The 21,159-nt window shown below is 38.9% G+C and overlaps 1 protein-coding gene across 1 annotated transcript; it reads left to right on the top strand.

The window, feature by feature from the left end:
- Positions 1-2,077: 2,077 nt before the first annotated feature.
- zgc:175280 (cationic amino acid transporter 2 family protein) lies at positions 2,078-19,549 on the top strand. Its single transcript, XM_038277565.1, has 12 exons — positions 2,078-2,166; positions 10,895-11,264; positions 12,458-12,613; positions 12,707-12,863; positions 12,953-13,086; positions 15,912-16,134; positions 16,265-16,401; positions 16,641-16,743; positions 18,301-18,434; positions 18,528-18,694; positions 18,845-18,953; positions 19,047-19,549. Exons 2-12 carry the CDS (start codon positions 10,895-10,897, stop codon positions 19,154-19,156), a joined length of 1,800 nt encoding a protein of 599 aa, XP_038133493.1. The 5' UTR covers positions 2,078-2,166; the 3' UTR covers positions 19,157-19,549.
- The last annotated feature ends 1,610 nt before the right edge of the window (positions 19,550-21,159 follow it).

The raw sequence follows: 21,159 nt of genomic DNA on the forward strand, positions 1-21,159 counted from the left end.
TATCACTTAAATAAATATATATAAAAGTAATGACAATTAAGAAAGTAAAATAAAAAGATTTGTTGGTAAACATACTTTTTTTAGTCCTAAGAGACTAACAGTATCTGCACATCTCAGGCTCTCAAGCTAAACAAGATCCAAGGCACATAGAAACTAAATGCAGTATACCTCTTGTTTAGTTCATGTCCTGGGAATGCTGACAAAACACGCCTCAGATCAGCTCAGGGAACTACGTGGCATGAATACCTGACCAGCAACTCAGAAACCTGTTTAGGCCTAAGATCTTTCAGTTCCGTATTGACAGAGATTTTAGATATTTTAATACAAACAGGGAGCTGCAGCAGTTAAACAACTGATATAAGAAGATTTCTTCTGGTGTTTTTTCGGACTCTGGCAGCAGTATTTTGGGTAGGCTGAAGCTGGGCGACTGATTATCAACTAAGACCTGTATACACCATCATAATAATGCAAGTACTAGAAATTGAGGTCTAGAAATTGGTCCCATGATGATGAAATTCAGACTAGTATATTCAGACTCATGGACGAAATTGTTAAAATGCCCTTGTTTTCTACTATTTCTTGTGGGTTTTAATAGTCCGTACAACTAAAGGTATATTCGTTTTTAAAATATATATAAAATGATATAGCTTTTAAGAGTTTAATAAAATGCAGACACTTGGCCATTTTCTTTAGTATTCTCAATAATAATCAAAATAACCAAACCATAATAGTTCTTGCATCAATAGCTATGGCATTCTACTGTAAAAAAGAGTGATTTATCAGGATTCTATGTTTTCTTTTCCGTCTAATTTAGTTACATGATCCACACAGGAATTAGTATTTTGCACAACCTTGTTTTTTTGAAACCAAGGGTGTCTGAGGCCTAGTGGTTAGGGCATAGAGCTTGGTATCCTGAGGTTCTGAGTTCCAGCCCCACTCCCACAGACTGCCACTCTTGGTCTCTGAGTAAGACCCTTATTCCCCAGACTGCTACCTGGACGCCGCACAATGGCCGCTGCTTGGCAAGGGGATGGGTTAAATGCAGAAGTAAATTATTCCAAAGTAAGATCAATAAAGTTCAATGATTATTATAATACAGGAAAATTATATTAGTAACTAAATTTACTGGAAACTGTGATCGGTTAAAAATATTAACGACATTGTCTAGTTGTCAATAAGAGTGAGATTGTTTTTTATAGAAGAAAAAAAAAACCAAATACCTAAAGACATGACATTTTTTATACACAAAGAAAATCTACATAAATGTTTTCTTTAATACAAGACTGAAGTATTTTATTTTTGGGCATTAAAAAAGAAAGTTATAAAAGAGCTCTAATAAAAAAAAAAAATAAAAAAAAAAACATAAAAAGAGACAAATCAGACAAAGCAGAAATTATTGTTACCAACAAAATATTTTTGGTGATTGCTTCTGCTTGTGTTTCAGTTCACTTCAACTTTAAAATCAGTTTCCTATTGTAACTAAGCATGTTCCATGATTAAAGGAACCCATGGATGCACTGGATTGTACCACAATGTTCCTCAAACAATGTGCCCACTCCCTCTGTTCTGCTCTGATGAACCAGTCTACAATTTGTTGCTGAGCAGACGTACCCAGTGAAGAAAATGTCATTTTACAACATGTTGACTCATCTGTGTTCCAAACCAGCTCAGTGTCCAACAAGCACAGAGAACTACAGTTTAAACAGCAAATTTCTCTGTATAGCTAAAAAAAAACGTATAATTTTATAAATTTACAATTATTAAAATGTAATACAGGCAATTAATAACAAATGCATTTGTAAATAACAAATTTCTCATAAACCTTACCTGAAAAATAACTGGAAATATTAAGTCAAAACAACACCACAACCAAAATAAAATCAATAAAAACACACCCAGGGAATGAGTTAAACGGAGAAAATTTTACATTTTACTATTCACAAACTGTTTTCTTCCTTATAAAGTGTTTCTTATTGCTTGTTATCTAGAATGAATGCTTCAGATCCTGTCCTTTTTTTCCAAGAAATGGCACATAAGTCTGAAATGTAGCATAGTGTGTTAAAAATGGGCAGTTGAGACTTCACAGCAGATGAATTTATCCTCACACATGGTGAGGACTTGACCGGATCAAAACTCAGTCACACTCGGCAAGATACAGCTGAAAAGGTAAGAATCTCCCTCTCTCTAGATCTAAATGTTGGTGTATTTATATTTTACGCAACTACATTTATTATATATATCTATATATTTAGATATTTATATAAAATACTATGAATACTATGTAGAATCTACCCAAAAGGAAATCCTATACCCAAAGAGCCAACTAGTATGAGGAGGTCCTAATATACATATTTTAATACTACAAGATTTTAAAATGCTCCAAAGTAGAAAGAGAAGGTTGAAAAAAAGTAAAATTTGAGCTAAATGGGAGGTATATTTAAATATGTATGGGGGCAAGAGTGGCTCTTAACAACAAAATGATGTTGAGTCTGTTTAACTAATTAAGTCATTGAACATGTATAATTTGAAAGCCGTTCCAAGAAGGTGGACCCTATCCTTCTTCCCTTGCCACCCGAAAATGTCCCACAACTTTAAATGACATGTGAGATCAGCATGGTGAGAATAGAGGCGTAATTTCTTTTAACAATCCAAATGTAACCGGCCTCTGCGTTGTGTAATAATCTCTCGTTCAACCACTCCAAGTCAGCCAATAAATGGCATGTTTATTCTGAAAAGAGTGAAACAAAACTGTTCAGCAGCAAATAAAAACATCCAGCCGACATCAAGCCACCTTCCTCCATTGCAGTAACGAACATTGTGAGGAAGGAGGAAGTGATGTCACAGGTTATACCCGCCAAAGTAAAATTAAACTTTCCCCTATTATACAGATTATCGTTCCTTAAAGTAATAATTTCAAAGTAAAACCAAAATTGAATACATTAATAAAAATATAAGATGAAGGAATTTTGGTGGAATGAATTTTTTTTCTTCCATGTTACATTCACCCTCCCTGAATGACACCAAAATCCTGATTGCTCAACAAAATAACTCATCCCATAACACGAAAACCAACACCTGGACAAAAGTAGGATGGTATTATTCCAAAGAATACAATCTTTATAATCAACTGTAGAAGCTACCTGTTAACACAGGCCCAAAGAAATTTAAGGGTGATCAAACCTCAAACTTTCATGGATCAGTATGGTGCCGAATACACCAAACCACCCATCTACTTATGTCCTGTTCGTTCATATAACCATAATAATAGACATCTCACAAAACGAACAACCAGGAGAGAAAATAAGCAAAGAGAAGGAAAAAAAATAACACCCTTACTAAAACAAGGAGAGTAGAGACTGTGATGTTCTGCGAACTGAGCCAGTAAACTGCCTGATACCAAATGGCTTCTGAGCCATGGACTCTATCAAGCGGTCAACCTTTTTAACAACCCTACCAACTCGTGTTCTAACCACACCTGAGCTATCAGCTCTTTTAATGGCCTCACTAGTTGAATCCTGACCCCCCTCAGCTGTGTCCATGGTTTCTTTAGGTCCATCCATTAAGCTGCCTGCTGTTTGGGTTACATTTAGGCCATCACACTCCTTGAGGTCAAAAGTCTCAACCTCAGATTCATGTATATCCAAAGATTCATGACCCAAGACCAATGACTCTACACTGTCCTCTTCTGTCTGTTTATTGCACAGCTCACTTTCATGTTCCTCTGGATCAAAAAGACTGGTAACCCTCGTTTCACTGGGTATCCTGGCTTTGGTTGTATCTCCTGGATCCTCTTCATCCATTGAGCCTAAAGCTTCTGCCATAGAACACTCGTCCTCAGTCTCATCAAAACTGCACATTGTCTCGTTCATAGAAGCATCTGCCGGCTCAACAGGCAAGAAGCTGACATCCAAAATGAGGTTCCGATGCACTACTTTTTCTTCCCCTTTCTCATCTTCAAGCTTGTAGATGTGTGTCTTGGGGTCCTTGTCTATGACTCTGTAGACTTTTGATTCCCACTTGTCGGCCAACTTCCTCTTTCCTCTCTCTCCTTTATTAGCAAGGAGGACTCTATCTCCTTTGTTCAGTTGAAATCCCTTGACCTTTTTGTTGTATTCCCTGGCCTGCTTATCCTCTTCCTTCATAGCATGTTTTGAAGCAATACATGCCGCCTCTTTTAAATGGGACATTAGTGTCTTGGCATAACTGCTGTAATCAACCACTACTGGATCATGCAGAACCTGTTGAAAGATTACATCAACAGGTAATCTCGGGACACGGCCAAACATGAGAAAGAAAGGAGCATAACCAGTGGTCTCATGTATCGTTGCATTGTATGCAAGTGTCAATGCCTGTATCTGCTGGGGCCATTTGGCTTTTTCTCTGAGAGGTAGTGAACGGAGCATATTCCCCAAAGTCCTATTAAACCTCTCGGTCCCACCATTTCCCATTGGGTGATACGCAGTAGTATGCGACTTGGCTACACCAGACAGCTTGCATAACTCTGTGATAAGTTCACTCTCAAAGTTTGCCCCCTGATCAGTGTGAATCCTTTCTGGGAACCCATACACACAGAAGACATGGTCCCACAGCTTTCTTGCAACTTGTTTTGCTGTTTGGTTTGCACATGGGAAGGCATGAGCCAACTTTGTAAAGTGGTCTGTCACTACAAGAACATCTACAGATTGCTGTCGGTTGTTTTCTGCACTCCAAAAATCCAAACACACCAATTCCATTGGAGCAGATGTTCTGATGCTTTCAAGTGGTGCTCTGGCGGAAGGCTCTGGTGTCTTAGCCAGTATACATCTCTGACAACACTTTACATAATTTCTGATCTGATTTTCCATCTTTGGCCAAAAGAAGCGCTGTCTCGCCAGATAGATTGTCCTTGCCTGACCTTGATGGCCAGCTAAGTCATGCACCCCACACAAAGCTTTCACTTCCAGACTTTTTGGTAGAACAAACTGATATCTTCTTTGTTTACTTAAAGGATCTTTGATTACTCTGTACAGGACCCCATCAAGAAGCTTGAGTCTGTCCCATTGTTTCATAAGAACAAGTGCTCCTGGATCGAATCCCTCTCTTTCTCTTCTGGATGGCCTCCTTTTCTTGCTCAAAAACGGCAGTATTTTAGAAATACTGAGGTCTTGTTCTTGGCTCCTTTGGAGTTCTTCTATAGAAATGGCAGGTAATGGATCAGATCCATTACATGAATCAGCAACCTGCTGAACAGTCTGGACAAATGAAACTGCCCTAGACTCTGTAGACACATTCCACTGGTCATGTGCATCAATGATTGCTTTTATAGCTGAATGACCTCTGGAATTAACTGAGTGAAGCTTAACAGCATTGACCTGTGATGCTCCTCCTACACAATGACACTGAACTTTAAGACGGAAGACATCTTGAATCCCTTGTTCACCAACTCCTTTAGACTCAACAAGTAAATCGTCATAACATTCAGTAATGAGCCTATGACCAACTATTTTGGCAAATGGATCTCTGCTGAGAGCATCTGCCACAACATTTTTGGTGCCCGCAATATGCTTTAGGTTGAATGTGTATGGGGCAAGTTTAGCAACCCATCGCTGCTCGCAAGCATCCAGCTTTGGCTTCGTCATAATATGTGTTAAGGGATTGTTATCCGTCCATACTGTGAAAGTGTTGCCCTTTAGCCAATGGCTAAATTTCTCGCAAACACTCCACTTTAAAGCCAGAAATTCAAGTCGGTGGGCTGGATATCGTCTCTGAGATCCACTGAGTGTCTTACTTGCGAAAGCTATGGGTCTGGCTTTGCTTTCACCCTCTGGTATCTGTGACAACACAGCACCCAAACCATCTAGAGAAGCATCGATGGACAAGATTAAAGGACGTGAAAAGTCGGGGTGAGCAAGAACCACACAATTCATCAGACTCTCTTTCAGCTTCTCAAAAGCTGTGTCACATTCCTGTGTCCAGTCATCTGGTTTGAGCTTCCTATAGGTTCCTGCACTTGCTCTTGCCTTTCCACTTCTTTTCTGTCCAGCAGTAAGAGAAAAGAGTGGTTTAGCCAAAGAAGAGCAATTGGGGAGGAAGTGTTGGTAATAGAATACCATCCCCAGAAAAGATTTAATCCGTCGAACAGAAGGTGTACATCCATCGTCCTCCATCAAATCGGACGTTGACATTTTGGATATCACCTCAACTTTTGAAGGATCCACAGCTACACCATTTCCATCAATCACATGACCCAGAAACTTCACAGAAGCTCGCATGAGATGACACTTTTTGGGACTCAACTTCAAGTTATGCTCTCGCAGCCGCTGAAAGACAACCTCCAATCTCTGCAAAGCCTCCTCCTCACTCGGTGCAAAAACAAGCAGGTCATCTAAGTAGCATAACAAACTGCTGAAGTTCAAGTCACCAAATATGCTTAACATCATTCGCATGAAGGAAGCTGGACTATTGCAGAGCCCCTGTGGCATCCGGTTGTACTCATGCAAGCCCAGTGGTGTGGTAAACGCTGTATACTTTTTGTCCTCTTCGGCCATAGGGATATTGTAAAAACCGGATGTAAGATCCATTGTGCTAAAATAGATATTCCCTCCCACAGCAGCAAGGCAATCAGACTGGTGAGGAAGAGGATGAGCATCCTTGAGGGTTCTGGCATTCAACCACCGGAAGTCAGTGCAGATCCTGAGGTTTCCATCCTTTTTCCAAACCATCACCAATGGTGAAGCATACTCACTGACAGACTTTCGAATTATCCCTTTTTCCTCCATATCTGTCAGCACCTGCCGTAACTTTTGGTAATGAGCAGGGGGAACTCTCCGATAGGGCAAGCGAAATGGGCGATCATCCGTGAGCCGAATGCGATGGACGAAACCCTTAGCTTCACCACAGTCTAACGAATGTTTGGAAAAAACATCGTTGTAGCGCTCAAGTAAACTGACTAGTCTCTCTTTCCCAGCGTTATCTGTGGTACAATTTCTTACGTCAACATCTGCCAGACCAACTTTTTGTAATCTTTGTTCAAGTTCTGAAAGGCTATCAGGCATCACAGATTTTTCTGAGATGGACTTTTCAATCTGTGTGGAACCCTGCAGAATCTCAAAATCTTCTACAGCCATACAAGGAGACACATCAGCGAGTTTACAGTTTTTCCTGAGAGTGATCGGCTTGTCAGACAGGTTTGTGACCTTCATAGGAACCCATCTGTCACCCCATAATGGTGTTATAACACGACCAACCATAACATTCCGTGGCATGGACTTTGACGTAGTAGGCTCAACAACAACTGTGCTTCCAGGGGACATAGGAGAGTTACTGGGTAGTTTTCCCCAAACAAGATGCTCCCTCTGTGCTGCAAGTGTGACAGATTGTCGCAGTGTGACAGTGCCGATTTTTTCTGGCTGTTCTTCCCCTCTCCAACGTGATGTACTAGCCATCAGGTCCAAGAACTGTTCACATTCAGGAGATGCTGTCGAACTGTCCCTGGAAATAAGACGCCAATAATCATCACTATCTTTTAACTGATGCATGAGGAACTTGATCACATTTGTGCCTATTATTAAATCATCTCTCTGACCTGGCACCACAAGTACTGGAACGAAGCAGTTCTGTCCATATATTTTAAACTCAACTTCATAGATACATTTAGGTTTAGTTATTTTCCCACCACACCCGACTAACACCACTTCTTGCGTCAAGGTTTTAGCTTCTGACAAAACATTCTCTCTAAGCATTCTTTCCTCTGCTTCTTCACTGAAGGTACATGCCATAGAACCTGAGTCTATCATCCCCCGCATCTGAAACTTTGAGTTCACAGTAACAGGTGCATAGAACAACTCATCATAAGGTTCTACCGTTTGTGTATTTTGCATAATCACCTTAGCATCAACTGATACTGCTTCACATGCATTGAAATAACACTGTACGAGTTCGCTCTCACCATTGAGGGTTTGTAAATCACTACCCACACGTCCCCTCCCCAAATGCGGGTTCTTCAGTTTAAATGCTGTTGCCCTCCAAGAGGACATGGGGTCTCAGTATTTTGTCTGACATCCTTGTTTGGGCAGTCCCTCTTGATGTGACCAGGTTTGAAACAGGATAAGCACAAGCGGTCTTGTCTGCAATGAGCCAAAGTTGAGTGTTCTGTGGACTGGCAAACCTTACAGAACTTTCTCTGCAACTGACCATGAGAGGGTTTTCTGAGCACAGTCTGGTTATTCTGAACAAGGGTACGGTCAAGCAGACTAATAAGAGTCCTTATACAGTTGTCATCTAAATGAGGACTGAGGTTGTCGTTCCCCTCAACCTGAGCAAGAGAAGAACCTGGAGAACTGAATGAAATTAGCTCCTCAGGAGCTTGAACATGTGATGACAAACCCTTAACCAAGCTGGGACGATTTGGTTTTGCTTTCATCTCGATCTGATAGCGATCGACATGTTCCTGTATTTCTTTAGCTGTCCACTTGTCAGGTGCTTTAAATCGTAAGACTGCAGCAAGAGAGGGATCTTGACAATACTTGACAAACATCATCGTTACCTCTCGGCTAGGGTCATCAATATGTCGCCCTTGTCTGCTCAGAGCCTCCTCAGCTGCATCAATTGCCTTGTTGAGGCGGAGCCAGTACTCAACAGGGTTTTCTCCTATCTGAGGGACAGTGCCATAAAAGTCTGCAAGGGGCATACTTGAACTTGTCGTTTCACCAAAATGTTGCTTTAGTATGTCAATGATGACTTTTGGGTTGTCCTGAGCCTTTAGGGCTGGATTGCTACGGAGTGTAACCTTCACAATGTCCCTAGCTTTTCCCGTTAACTTATATAGGATCTCCTGCTGTTCTTCATGTGGTACACCTCTCTTTCTCAGGTATGTGTCCATAAGTTCCTCCCACTCATACACTGATAGCTTATCTGATGCATCTCCCCGAAAACTGGGGGGTTCTCTTACATCAGCTTGCATAACTAATCTTATGCCTGCCAGGTTATGAGTAAGGCTGTTGAAAGTCTGATCTGCACCTGAACTCTGAGCTTGTGCATCTCTATCCTCATTGGCCTTACTGTCTTCCTTTAACTGAGTAGATATAACCTGTCCAACTTGCTGTGCTATGTGTGTGATGAGATGGTTTAAAGCTGGATCACTTAGGTTTGGTATTGCTGATGGCTGATCAGTGATTTTAGGCGAAGTGGTTGGATGACTAGGTAACCGAGTAGAGCTGAAGGCTGGTGAACCAACACCGTTTTCATTTCGAGCAGGGGTATCACAAAGCTCCCTCAAAAACCTTCCTCTGCCTAGGCCTAGAGTATTTTCACTTGTTGTAGGAACGTCTCCTTCTCCAAACTTATAAGCCATTTTAAATAAAAAGAAAACTTAACCCTATATTATAACAAAAACAAGTTCTTAAGTTCAATCAAACTTAGTTGAATTACACAGTACGTGGGAGAAAAAAAAAATGAAAACCCCTTTTTTTTTCTTTTTTAAGTCCTTTCAACTGTGTAACAGCGTGGCTTCGAAAACAGCTACTTTAACAGAACCTCTTGTAACGATCAGCAGCCCATCGGTGACCAAGCTGTTGTTGATCCAAGATGAATCCGGGTCACGGCACCAATGTAACCGGCCTCTGCGTTGTGTAATAATCTCTCGTTCAACCACTCCAAGTCAGCCAATAAATGGCATGTTTATTCTGAAAAGAGTGAAACAAAACTGTTCAGCAGCAAATAAAAACATCCAGCCGACATCAAGCCACCTTCCTCCATTGCAGTAACGAACATTGTGAGGAAGGAGGAAGTGATGTCACAGGTTATACCCGCCAAAGTAAAATTAAACTTTCCCCTATTATACAGATTATCGTTCCTTAAAGTAATAATTTCAAAGTAAAACCAAAATTGAATACATTAATAAAAATATAAGATGAAGGAATTTTGGTGGAATGAATTTTTTTTCTTCCATGTTACACAAACACAACCTTTTTTTATTGTTTTTCGCGTATAACGGATTTTCAAATTTAAAATGTGCTTAGAAATACTGTAATAAGTGTAAAATAATTAATTCCAAGTTTAAGTGATTTGTTTTAGTTTTTTATTTATATCATTATGAGCATCCCTAAAAAAGTCAAATAGCCCTTTAGTTTAGCACTTTCATTTCAATTCAGTTTTTATATAGTGCCAAATCACAAAACATGCACTTTACAGAGAAAATTCAATCAAATAATACAGTCGGAATAGTTTGAAGTTTTTTATCTTAGGAAAACTACCATATTGCATCCAGTCATTGAATTAGCAGGATTTTCTTCTCCTGAATAACCATGTGGCAACAGTAGACATTTGCTTACATTGTGCCATTGACTATGAGCATGCATGCAGCAAAAGTGGAGAGAAAAAAAATCGGTTTCACAGAAACTTATTAATTTTATCCAGCAAAGCCCTACTCAGTTTGAGTGGTCTTCTGCTGAGGCCAACAGGTGGCTCAAGGAGACAGAAGCAGATAAACAGAAGGAAAATATAAGCACCGATCTATGAATACTTTCTATGTTAGAGAAGGTAATGGTTAATGAAGTAAATAAGTGACTTAGTCCAGTAAACAGTTGAGTAAATGAGCTCTGAGTCAGTTTTGATGGCATAAAAGTGAAAACATGCAGTCAGTTAAAGTAAAAGCTGAGCAGGAAAGAAACAGGACTAAACACTTAAAAACAGGCCCAACCCAAATTTAAGTAGAATAAAACAGAATAATGAAAAGTGATCCTTATGTCATTCAACATCATATGCCTATAGCAGAATAACTACAGAGATAGCTGAGGGTAATCCAGCCACTCTAAGCTTTTTTCTTGTCTTGTCTTCTTATTCTAGAATATTAGTTTTAGATGATGTCTTTTCTTGAAAGATCCTCTCCATTAACACAAAATGTCTGAATCAACAGATGTCGGGTGCAAAGATGCTGCTGTTCCTGCAGAGCCTTTCCCGTAGGAAACCTTTGGAGCCTGAGGGCGAAGTGTCCAACTTTCGGCGCTGCCTCACCACCCTTGACCTGGTGGCTCTTGGGGTCGGCAGCACCCTGGGGGCTGGTGTTTATGTGCTCTCGGGAGAAGTGGCCAGGACCGTTGCTGGTCCCAGTATAGTCATCTCTTTCCTGATAGCAGCTGTGGCCTCCATCTTTGCAGGATTGTGTTATGCTGAATTTGGAGCACGAGTTCCTAAAACGGGATCTGCTTATCTCTACAGCTATGTGACTGTAGGGGAGATATGGGCTTTCATTGCTGGCTGGAACCTACTCCTTTCTTATATCATTGGTATGTGACTGACGTAAGAGATAATATAATAATGAAAATTTTTCCGTCTTTATCTGTTTCTTTTTCTCTAAATCAGTTTTAAATGTAAAAGGTAACGAGAGATTAAACCATTTTTTTCAACCTTTCAAAACATTCACAACCATTATTTTTTCCCCACACTGAGAGTTCTTACTGTTAGCAAATTTTAGGAAATGCCTGTGTTGAAGTAGTGTTCAAAGTTTCTTGTTTTTTTTCTAACAAACAACCTTATGATGCATTTACAGCAAGTTCTTTTTTAAGTGCACCTAGCAACTTGGCATATATATAAATTCAAGTTTAGCCAGATTAAATTGAGTTAAGTTGACTGATTAAGTTCAAACATACTTCCTGCCTGCTTCTCTTATTAATACGGTCTTTGCCGAGCCTCTTGGTTCAGGCTTTATGGTTATGTACTGATAGGTTTCCTGGTTATGGCATTTTTTTCCCATCATGATCTGTTTACTGTAGTTCTTAGACTCTTTTAATTCTACTGTGCATTTTTTTATATTACCGTATATAAAGTTTGCACAGTGAGAATGTTGCTTAATTTTGTCATTCCACAGTATTTGTAATGAAACCATCACAGTGCTGCTTTCTTAGGGTTGAATGGCATATATATCAACCCCCCAGCATTTGGGTATAAAAGCAACTAATTTAGATATACACCTTTGTAATGAGTCACCCTGTCCTCCTCCTCCGCCTCGGCAGAACTGGCTTCAGGCGGTGCAGAATCACAGCTAAAAGACAGCAGCTCAAACCGGTAAAGTTCTTGCCCAATAGGCTCAACAGAGTCTCCTTCAACCTTCAATGAAGGAAATGAAACATCCTCCATGTTAAAAGATCTATCCATGGCATCACTATCAGCATCCCTCTGCTCACTCTCCACGCTTCAATACATCGTGGTAAACCTTCCGTCACTTTCCCATGTCCTGACCACACCCAATCTTAACCCGACCACTCAACCTCACACTTAGCCCTGCTCCACAGGGTCTTTTAGGCACTGACAATGTTAAAGGCAACTTTCAAAATGAGTCTGTGTGTAAGATTATGTTTTTCATGGGGTGAGTCTCACTTTAAGGGTTATGCATTTTTATTCCAAGTACTGTGTATTGTTTGCTTCATAAAGGCATCTTCTAATTGTAGTTTTGAAACATTTTACATTTTCTTTGCTAAAGGAACATCAAGTGTAGCCAGGGCATGGAGTGGGACCTTTGATGATCTCATTGGAAATGTTATTTCCACCTCTCTTGGCAAAGGGGCCGCAATAGATTTACCAGGATTCGCTCACTACCCAGATTTCTTTGCGGCTGGCCTGATAATGCTCTTGGCAGGTGAATGTCGAAATCTACACTTTCATACGTCAACATAATCAGTAAGATGTATCCAGTCTGTCTGTGTTTACATTTATTATTTTCCTTTTATAGGGATTCTTGCATTTGGAGTTAAAGAATCCGCTCTGGTGAATAAAGTGTTCACGGCTATTAACATCCTGGTGTTGCTCTTTGTTATCCTTTCTGGTTTTCTCAAGGGTGACATCAACAACTGGTACATTGCTGATGATACTCTTCAAATGGCATATGAGTATGGAAGTCTTTGGTTCAAATTTGCATTAGAGCTTTTTATGTGTTTATTAAGCTGCTTGAATCATGACAAGTCCTTTACCTTTTCAGAAACTACACATTCCTAAATAAAACAAGCCAGTGTGGGACTGGGGGATTTTTCCCATTTGGCTTTGAAGGAACATTAGCTGGAGCAGCAACTTGTTTTTATGCTTTTGTAGGATTTGACTGCATTGCAACAACAGGTAAGGAAAGAAGGTTTCAACCATTTGCATTTTCAGCTTCATAACATAGACAAGGGCTTTGTCTGAAATCTTTTAATTGGTAAGGATTCTTTAGCTTTAAGGGATCTGCTGCAGTATTTACTGTGATAAGTGCAACCTGACTAATTCAGCAAGGAAAGAGGTTGGAATAAGAGCCTGAATACTTCCATTTGTAGTTCCTTTACCATAAAAGAGACCCCACAAGAGCCCTCACTGGCACTAAGGAGATAGGAATCCCCAAATAATTTTCATGGCATAACATATAAACACTAGGGGTGTCCGAATACAACTTTTTAATTTCAGATACAATACCAATATTGCAGCTTTGAGAATTGATCCAACATAATACAAGCAGTGGTCTAGTGTAAAAAAAAAAAAAAAAAAAAAAAGAAGGAGGATGGTGGATTTTTTTTTTAAGCATACATAGCCTAATTAATATAGTCTATTAACCTAAAGCACTATGCATGGTATGATTGTTACATGTCAGGTATGCCGGTCATTGACCTTGACCAAAGCACCTTACAGTAGAACTGCAGTCAGTCCCTGGATTGGCATGGCCATCACTGCCCCTACATAGTTAGGGACTAATTTCCCACTGGGATCAGCTTCAGAGTCATTTTAGGACATTTCTTTGATTTTAATTTGGAAAACCTTTTAGCAATGAATCTATTAGGATTTGGAACAAAACCTCATGAAACATTGCAAATGAATTTCTGAATCCTTTCAAGTCAAGTATTTTTATATTCAAATTCAATTGATTAATTTCAAACAGCTGAAACAATTTTCAAAATCTGAAAAAAAAACTGCTAACAATTTCAAATACATTAGAATTAGTCTGAAAATGAAATAAGTCTAAATAAAATCTGCCAATTCTACTCACCTTTCAAATATTCATTTAGAGTATTCATTTTATAGTATAGACTGTTTATCAGAAAATCAGTATTGCTTCTATTGGCTAATTTAAAGTAAGCCAGGCTACATGCTGGCAATGAATGAGTTAAAACTATTCTAACAGGTCCGTCGAGCTAAGCTATTTACCATTGATCAGACGACAGGCATTCTGCAAGTCATACAGGGGACCTTGGAGTCAGATGTCAACATTCAATTCATTTATGACCATTGGCCAGACATTTAAATAACATTTGGCAGTTGTTTCAAGATAATAATCATAACATGTGTCTTAAATTGCTTAATTTACGGTAAATGCATTTTTCAAACCTTCAATTTTCTCCTCCAGGTTTCCTCCACTGCTCTCGGCCAGAGCTCCACTTGTCTCACCAACATCTTCTAGATTCTGGCTGTTACCTAGCAAAACCACAATGGTCTAAAGATTAATTTTATGTTTGATTCGCAACCAAAATGCAGATTTTGAATGTTCAGCAATGCCCGTACATGACTAATTCTCGTGTGTCATGACACATGACTTTAAAGACAGAAATATATTTGTGCTTCAAACTAGTTTACCTAGAGACCAGATTTAGGACTTCAACATATTTGGTGACACAATGGTAAGCTTATGAAGGGTAATGTCTTCTAACTCTTGACTTACTTACCTTGACTTACCTGAAGTGTTAGTTTTTGCCTTCTTAAAAATGAAGTCCCTCAAATCGCGTGGTCTTTGCCGCTTGGCCGTGATGCTGTTCAGAACACCGTCATCTGCTCCGCTGGTTGCGCCGCTGAGGTAGAAAAGGGAATCGCGTGTGCCCTCTGGGCCACAGTAATCTGGTCAGGCTACTCATAAACGCACAGCCTGCCAAATGTTGAAAGGGCAATATTGTTGCCATTACTGTTAATATATAGTAGACATTCAGTGATAAAATGTCACAGGGGATGTTATGGGGGGATGATTTTTAAGATACTCAACTCAAGTACTGCATATTAGCAAAAAATCAAACCACCTTTTATTTCTTATTCTATACTGTGGAATGTTAGAAAAGGCTTGGTCGAATAATATTACTAAAACAGGGTTAGGAAAACAACTGACTCATAAAATTAATCAATGAGTTACAGAAACTTTTAACAGAAGCAGTGTGTTTCTATCTGCATGAAACATGGGGGATTTTAGATTTGTGTAATTTGGGTTTTATTGAATTTCTTTTTCCGAAATCTATAGTCAAGGATTCCATTATCATATTTTCTGTCATTATCTGTTGCTTAGTGACCTATGAGTTAAAGGTTGCTGAAATTAGCGAAGCACTATGGAGCTCCTTTCCTATCCATTATAGAGTTTTTACACTTGACAGCATGAAAAGTGAAGGAATGGGAGCTGGCAACACAAACCAGAGGCAATTATGAGACCGTTTAAGACAAATTCGAAGGAATGAAGTTTAAAATAGTGACCTAAGAAGTGCAGTCATTTAGGGCTGTGCACTACATTTTTTTTTTAATAATACTTTGATTATATACACCTGCTACCAATATGAGCTCGAGCAGAGCTCTGTATAGCGTGACTGCATGCTAGTGATATAGTTTAGCTAGTTCAGTCAGGTGTGTTGGGTTAAAGGCCCTCAAGAATTTTAGTGGAAGACCAATAGTTTCAATAAATAAGAGGGAACACTTAAAATCTAGAAAAAAATCATTTAACTTATTTTGCAAAAACAAATGGTAAATTGTAAAAAGCTAAATGGCCTGTACTTTTATATTACTTTGTTGTGTTTTCAACATATTCAATAATCCATCATAGGCATTTGCAGAGAAACATCTTAGTAAATAAGTTTCATATCTATATGCAAATTATACAAAGTAACAAGAAGACTGCTTTTTGAGACTTTCTGAAGTAAATATATGTACTGTTGTTGTGTCCTCAGGAGAGGAGGTCCAGAACCCTCAAAAGTCAATCCCATTGGGCATAGTGGCATCCCTTCTCATCTGTTTCCTGGCTTACTTTGGTGTATCTGCAGCCTTGACTCTGATGATGCCGTATTATTTGCTCAGTGTTAATAGCCCGCTGCCTGTGGCTTTCACATATATCGGTTGGGGCCCTGCAAAGTATGCAGTGGCCGTTGGATCCCTCTGTGCACTTTCAACAAGGTAAAAATCCCAAGGTTCAAGTAATAAACCAAATTATACATTTCAGTTCAGAATCATGGAATCAGGAATGCTGCTTAACAGCTATTAAATAATTTAAATGATGTTTATGTAGGTGTTTTTTGTAATCCAGCCTGTTGGGATCAATGTTTCCGATGCCCCGCGTTCTCTTTGCCATGGCAAGAGATGGACTTCTCTTCAAACCTCTTTGTAAATTGAGCTCCAGACAAAGTCCGGTCATTGCTACACTTGCATCTGGAATTGTAGCAGGTAAATATCCCAATATTTTAAGGCCTTTTTTTCTCTTTTAGATTTTGTAAAAACTAATTGTTCTTTTTTTTTTCTTTTTTTTTTTTTTACCTTATTGATATAAAAACTGAAATAAAAATAGTGATAGTACTTTTTAAACTTAATTGGCCTAAAAATAACATTATATGAAACAGTGATTTATTTAGATGTGATTTACTTATAAATAATCATGTAATCTGTTGTAAATTATGTCTTTGCAGCTGTCATGGCATTATTGTTTGACTTAAAGGCGCTGGTTGACATGATGTCGACTGGAACACTCTTTGCCTACACACTTGTTGCCATATGTGTTCTTATATTAAGGTAAAAATCATTGTGCATTTGAAATATTTCTCTTTTACTGTTAGATTTAAAGTTCAACATTACGTTCTTTTAACCTAATGTTGAAAAGAAACATTAGGTTAAATGAGACATTAAAACCTCTCTGATTTACCTCGAGTCAGAGGAAACATCCCGGTAAGATACGGTAAGAGGATCACTTAAAAGCCGGCTTGTCACATACTGTAATAAAGACCCCCAAAAAAACAAAAAAAACCCCAAAAAGTCTACAGTAAGTGAATGTTAAAATACACCAAAATATACAGAGCTTGTCCTTATACTGTTTACTGTGTTCCTTTTCAATCTAAAAAGAGTTTTTGCAATTGGTGCAATCATTAGGGTAAAATCAGCAGCATACAGCATTGTTGTATGTTGTTGCCATCAGCTGGGAGTACTGACTAATGCAACCCTCTGTCTTATAAGCAGCTCCTGCAGGTTTAGCTCGAGCTTTAGTTTACTCGAATGTTCGTATGGTATTCCAAGCTCTACTCATCTATTTCCTCTTTGCACCATTTTTTTTTTGCTTTCTTACACTTGATCTTGGACTTGTCTTATTTGTTAGCACGCCCTTGCTAAAATTGCTTGCCTCTATTACAAATTAGCAGAGACAAGGTTTTATTAAAACAAAAAGGAACTTCGGGAAAATAATTTTGACAACAGGTTTGTGGGTGAATTAAAAAAAAAGCTGTTTTGATTTAGCATTAGAGGGACAGTTTCATTATCCTACCTCCAGGGCAGACTCCGGACAGCCGCCGCCTCTGCAGATCTGCGACTGTCTGCAAAGCTGCTCCACTGCACCCCTATCCTCCTTCAACCTGTATCAGCTCCAGAAAGCCTCCATCTCTCCCTGCTCTGGTGTCTGCCAAATGGTCTTCTGCCTATACTGCTGTGCTACCCCAATCTACCACTGTGGTTCCTTAGCTCCAGAGAGGGGCGTGGCTGCCCACTTCATCCCGATTCTAGTGCTCTCTCTAGTGGTGTCTCACCTTCCCTCTGTTGATTTGTCCCCAACACAGGAGAGCAGGACCCCAAACTTAGTCATAGAAGTAAGATATTGGAAAACTTCCATACAGCAGACATGTAGTTTAGCTTAGGGTCTTCATCCGCCAGATGACTGTTGAAACTGCATAGTTTGCGGCCGTGCAACAGAACTCAGGGGTGCTGCCTGTTTTTTGTGCAGTCTGACCAAAACAAACATGGACCAAGCGGAGGAGAAAGATGCTTGTCCGCTAAGAGAAATACTCATAAAAAAATACAGTGATTGAAATGGATTGCATTCATTATGCCGCTAGTGGCCGTTAATGTGAAAATTGTCCAATTTCTGAGTGTTGCAGATTGACCAGTGCTAGTCTATATAGGAAAGCCTTTGTATCAAAGTCAAGGTGAGCCTCTATCATAGATATTCATAAAATCAAGACAAGACCCCTTTAAATCTGAATCTCATAGGGGTTGATTTCATTAGCCGAAACAAAGCCGTTTGTTTGTGAGAGCTGAAAATCTAATTGGAACATCCCCACCTTATTTGGATTTTTATGAATACAGGTACCAACCTGAGCTCAGTGAAGATTCAAGTTTAGGCAAGGCTGAGCCATTCACAATAGGAGGTGTGCTGTGTCCTCCCTCCCAAGCAACCCCACGGACATCAAAGAATATTACCATTTTAACTGTTGCCATTGGTAATAATATTTTTTGCGACTACTGCACATATTTTACATAGGTTCTGTTCAATATTAATGATTGACTTATCTTCCATTGCTGCTTTTTCCCAGTTTTAGTAACTGTAGTCCTAAGCATCTTGATATCTGAGGGAATAGACTCCTTGCAGAGACTTCAGTGGTGGACTTTAATTTGTGCCTCTGTGTTTGTGCTGATACTCTTCATTATTATACTGCTCATGTGGAGACAGCCACGGAGTATGGCCAAAGCTGCTTTCATGGTATGCCAATCTTTTTAATGATGGATGTTTACAATATATGTTTTGTGTTTTCAATAACTGAAAGATCGCATCAACTGTTTACTTTATAAAATTTGTATCATTGCAGATTCTAGCAGTTCCTATAAAGCTTGTTTTTCTGTGTGTCTGTAGGTTCCTTTTGTGCCTTGGCTCCCTGCTTTTAGCACTTTTGTGAATGTCTATCTCATGGTTCAGCTTGAGTCAGACACCTGGATTCGTTATGCAGTTTGGATGGCAGTAGGTATGATAAGTTTGTATCTCAATACAGAAGAAATAATTTAATGTTAAGATCCTCTCAACGCATAATCATAGATGATGTAACTTTTTCTAACAGGTTTAATAATCTACTTTTGTTATGGAGCTCAGCACAGCGTGCAGAAAAAAAGGATGGAGAACTCACAGAACAGCGTCAGTTTTGAAACAATCACCACAACAATGGAGTAAAAGTTTTCTACTTAAAGGAAATTCAATGTAACTCCTTGATGTAGCTCCAAGTAACTGTGTTCATTTAGGAAACATGCTGATGATATGTGTGAATGTTATAAGGGTGTATGTAATTGTTTTTTTAGAAACCCTCTTTTAAATAAATTATGTGATTTAAGTTCCAGAAAAAGTTTTATTTTTATTTTTATTTTTTTATATAAACACAACCTATCATTGAATTGTTTTGGTTCATTCATATTTTGCCCAATTCATCATCATCCCAATCCTAAGAGGTTACCCTTAAAAATCATTCAGCATATGCAATCTTTAGCGAAAATGTTACTATGGTTTTTCGGAGGTGAGTGTCTTTAAATAAACCTCTTAGAAAATGTGGACTTGATTCCTATCTAATCTTATTTTCCTCTTCTCTGTAAATCGTTGCATTGCAAGAAAATCATTTCACACAAGATATTAATAAATAAATTCTGATTCTAAATAAAATATTCTCCGATAGTAATCCAGTTAATGCAATCCTATATTATAAATTAAAAAAGATGTGAGTCTTTTAAATAATGAAAGAATGGAAACTAAATGAAATAGGGGTGAAGTTACCGTAAGTGTATATATTAGACATAGTTATTACAGTTACTTAGAGATTTACCAGAATGACTAAAAGATAATTTATCTGTTTTAACAGCAAACATTGTGGCAGTCATTATTATTTTGCAGAGGGTGGAAGAGGTCAGACTGAATAAGATGGATGTGTGCACACATTTAAAGGCAGTCATGTAAAGTAATCAGTCTACAGGAAACTATAGGAAGGACCGTATACCAGAAATTCATCATAGTTTGTTTAGAACTGCACAAGGGTGGTATGGCTACAAAGTTTTTGATAGGTGCATAACCAGCTCATGACTGGCTTAAAAGGCTTGAGGGAAGGGAATAACATTACATATTTTTGGGGGGAAATGTATTGCTAAAACAATAATGAAAAGGAAACAGTTATAAGTCTAGCAGAAAATGTGGAATGAAGATAAGAAATGGAAAGGGACTTAAATAAAAATAGTAATGAAGAACTTAAGAGGCCAAAATAGAACAGAAGACGTGATAATTATGAGATTACAGGTAGGTCATTATTTACAGGTGCTGGTCATAAAATTAGAATATCATGAAAAAGTAGATTGATTTCAGTAATTCCATTTAAAAAGTGAAACTTGTATATTATATTCATACATTACATACAAACTCATATATTTCAGATGTTTATTTTGTTTAATTTTGATGATTACAAATGACAACAAATGAAAATCTCAAATTCATCATATCAGAAAATTAGAATATTGTGAAAAGGTTCAAAATTGATGGCCCCTGGTGCCACACTCTAATCAGCTAATTAACTCAAACCACCTGCAAAAGCCTTTAAATGGTCTTTCAGTCTAGTTCTATAGGCTACACAATCATGGGGAAGACTGCTGACTTGACAGTTGTCCAAAAGACGACCATCGACACCTTGCACAAGGAGGGCAAGACACAAAAGGTCATCGCTAAAGAGGCTGGCTGTTCACAGAGCTCAGTGTCCAAGCACATTAATAGAGAGGCGAAGGGAAGGAAAAGATGTGGTCGAAAAAAGTGTACAAGCAAGAGAGATAACCGCACCCTGGAGAGGATTGTGAAACAAAACCCATTCAAAAATGTGGGGGAGATTCACAAAGAGTGGACTGCAGCTGGAGTGAGTGCTTCAAGAACCACCACACACAGACGTATGAAAGACATGGGTTTCTGCTGTCGCATTCCTTGTGTCAAGCCACTCTTGAACCACAGACAGCGTCAGAAGCGTCTTGCCTGGGCTAAAGAGAAACAGGACTGGACTGCTGGTGAGTGGTCCAAAGTCATGTTCTCTGATGAAAGTAAATTTTGCATTTCCTTTGGAAATCAAGGTCCCAGAGTCTGGAGGAAAAGAAGAGAGGCACTTCATCCACGTTGCTTGAAGTCCAGTGTAAAGTTTCCACAGTCAGTGATGGTTT

This window comes from Cyprinodon tularosa, unplaced genomic scaffold, assembly GCF_016077235.1.
Source record: "Cyprinodon tularosa strain WSP-4 unplaced genomic scaffold, ASM1607723v1 ctg101, whole genome shotgun sequence".
Classification (NCBI taxonomy): Eukaryota; Metazoa; Chordata; class Actinopteri; order Cyprinodontiformes; family Cyprinodontidae; genus Cyprinodon; species Cyprinodon tularosa.

Bases quoted from the DNA above. Each gene is read 5' to 3' on its own strand.
- zgc:175280 (XM_038277565.1), top strand. From the start codon at position 10,895: ATGTCGGGTGCAAAGATGCTGCTGTTCCTGCAGAGCCTTTCCCGTAGG. The intron at 12,614-12,706 runs GTGAATGTCGAA...TTCCTTTTATAG, and splicing joins CCTGATAATGCTCTTGGCAG to GGATTCTTGCATTTGGAGTT. The intron at 16,135-16,264 runs GTAAAAATCCCA...TTTGTAATCCAG, and splicing joins CTCTGTGCACTTTCAACAAG to CCTGTTGGGATCAATGTTTC.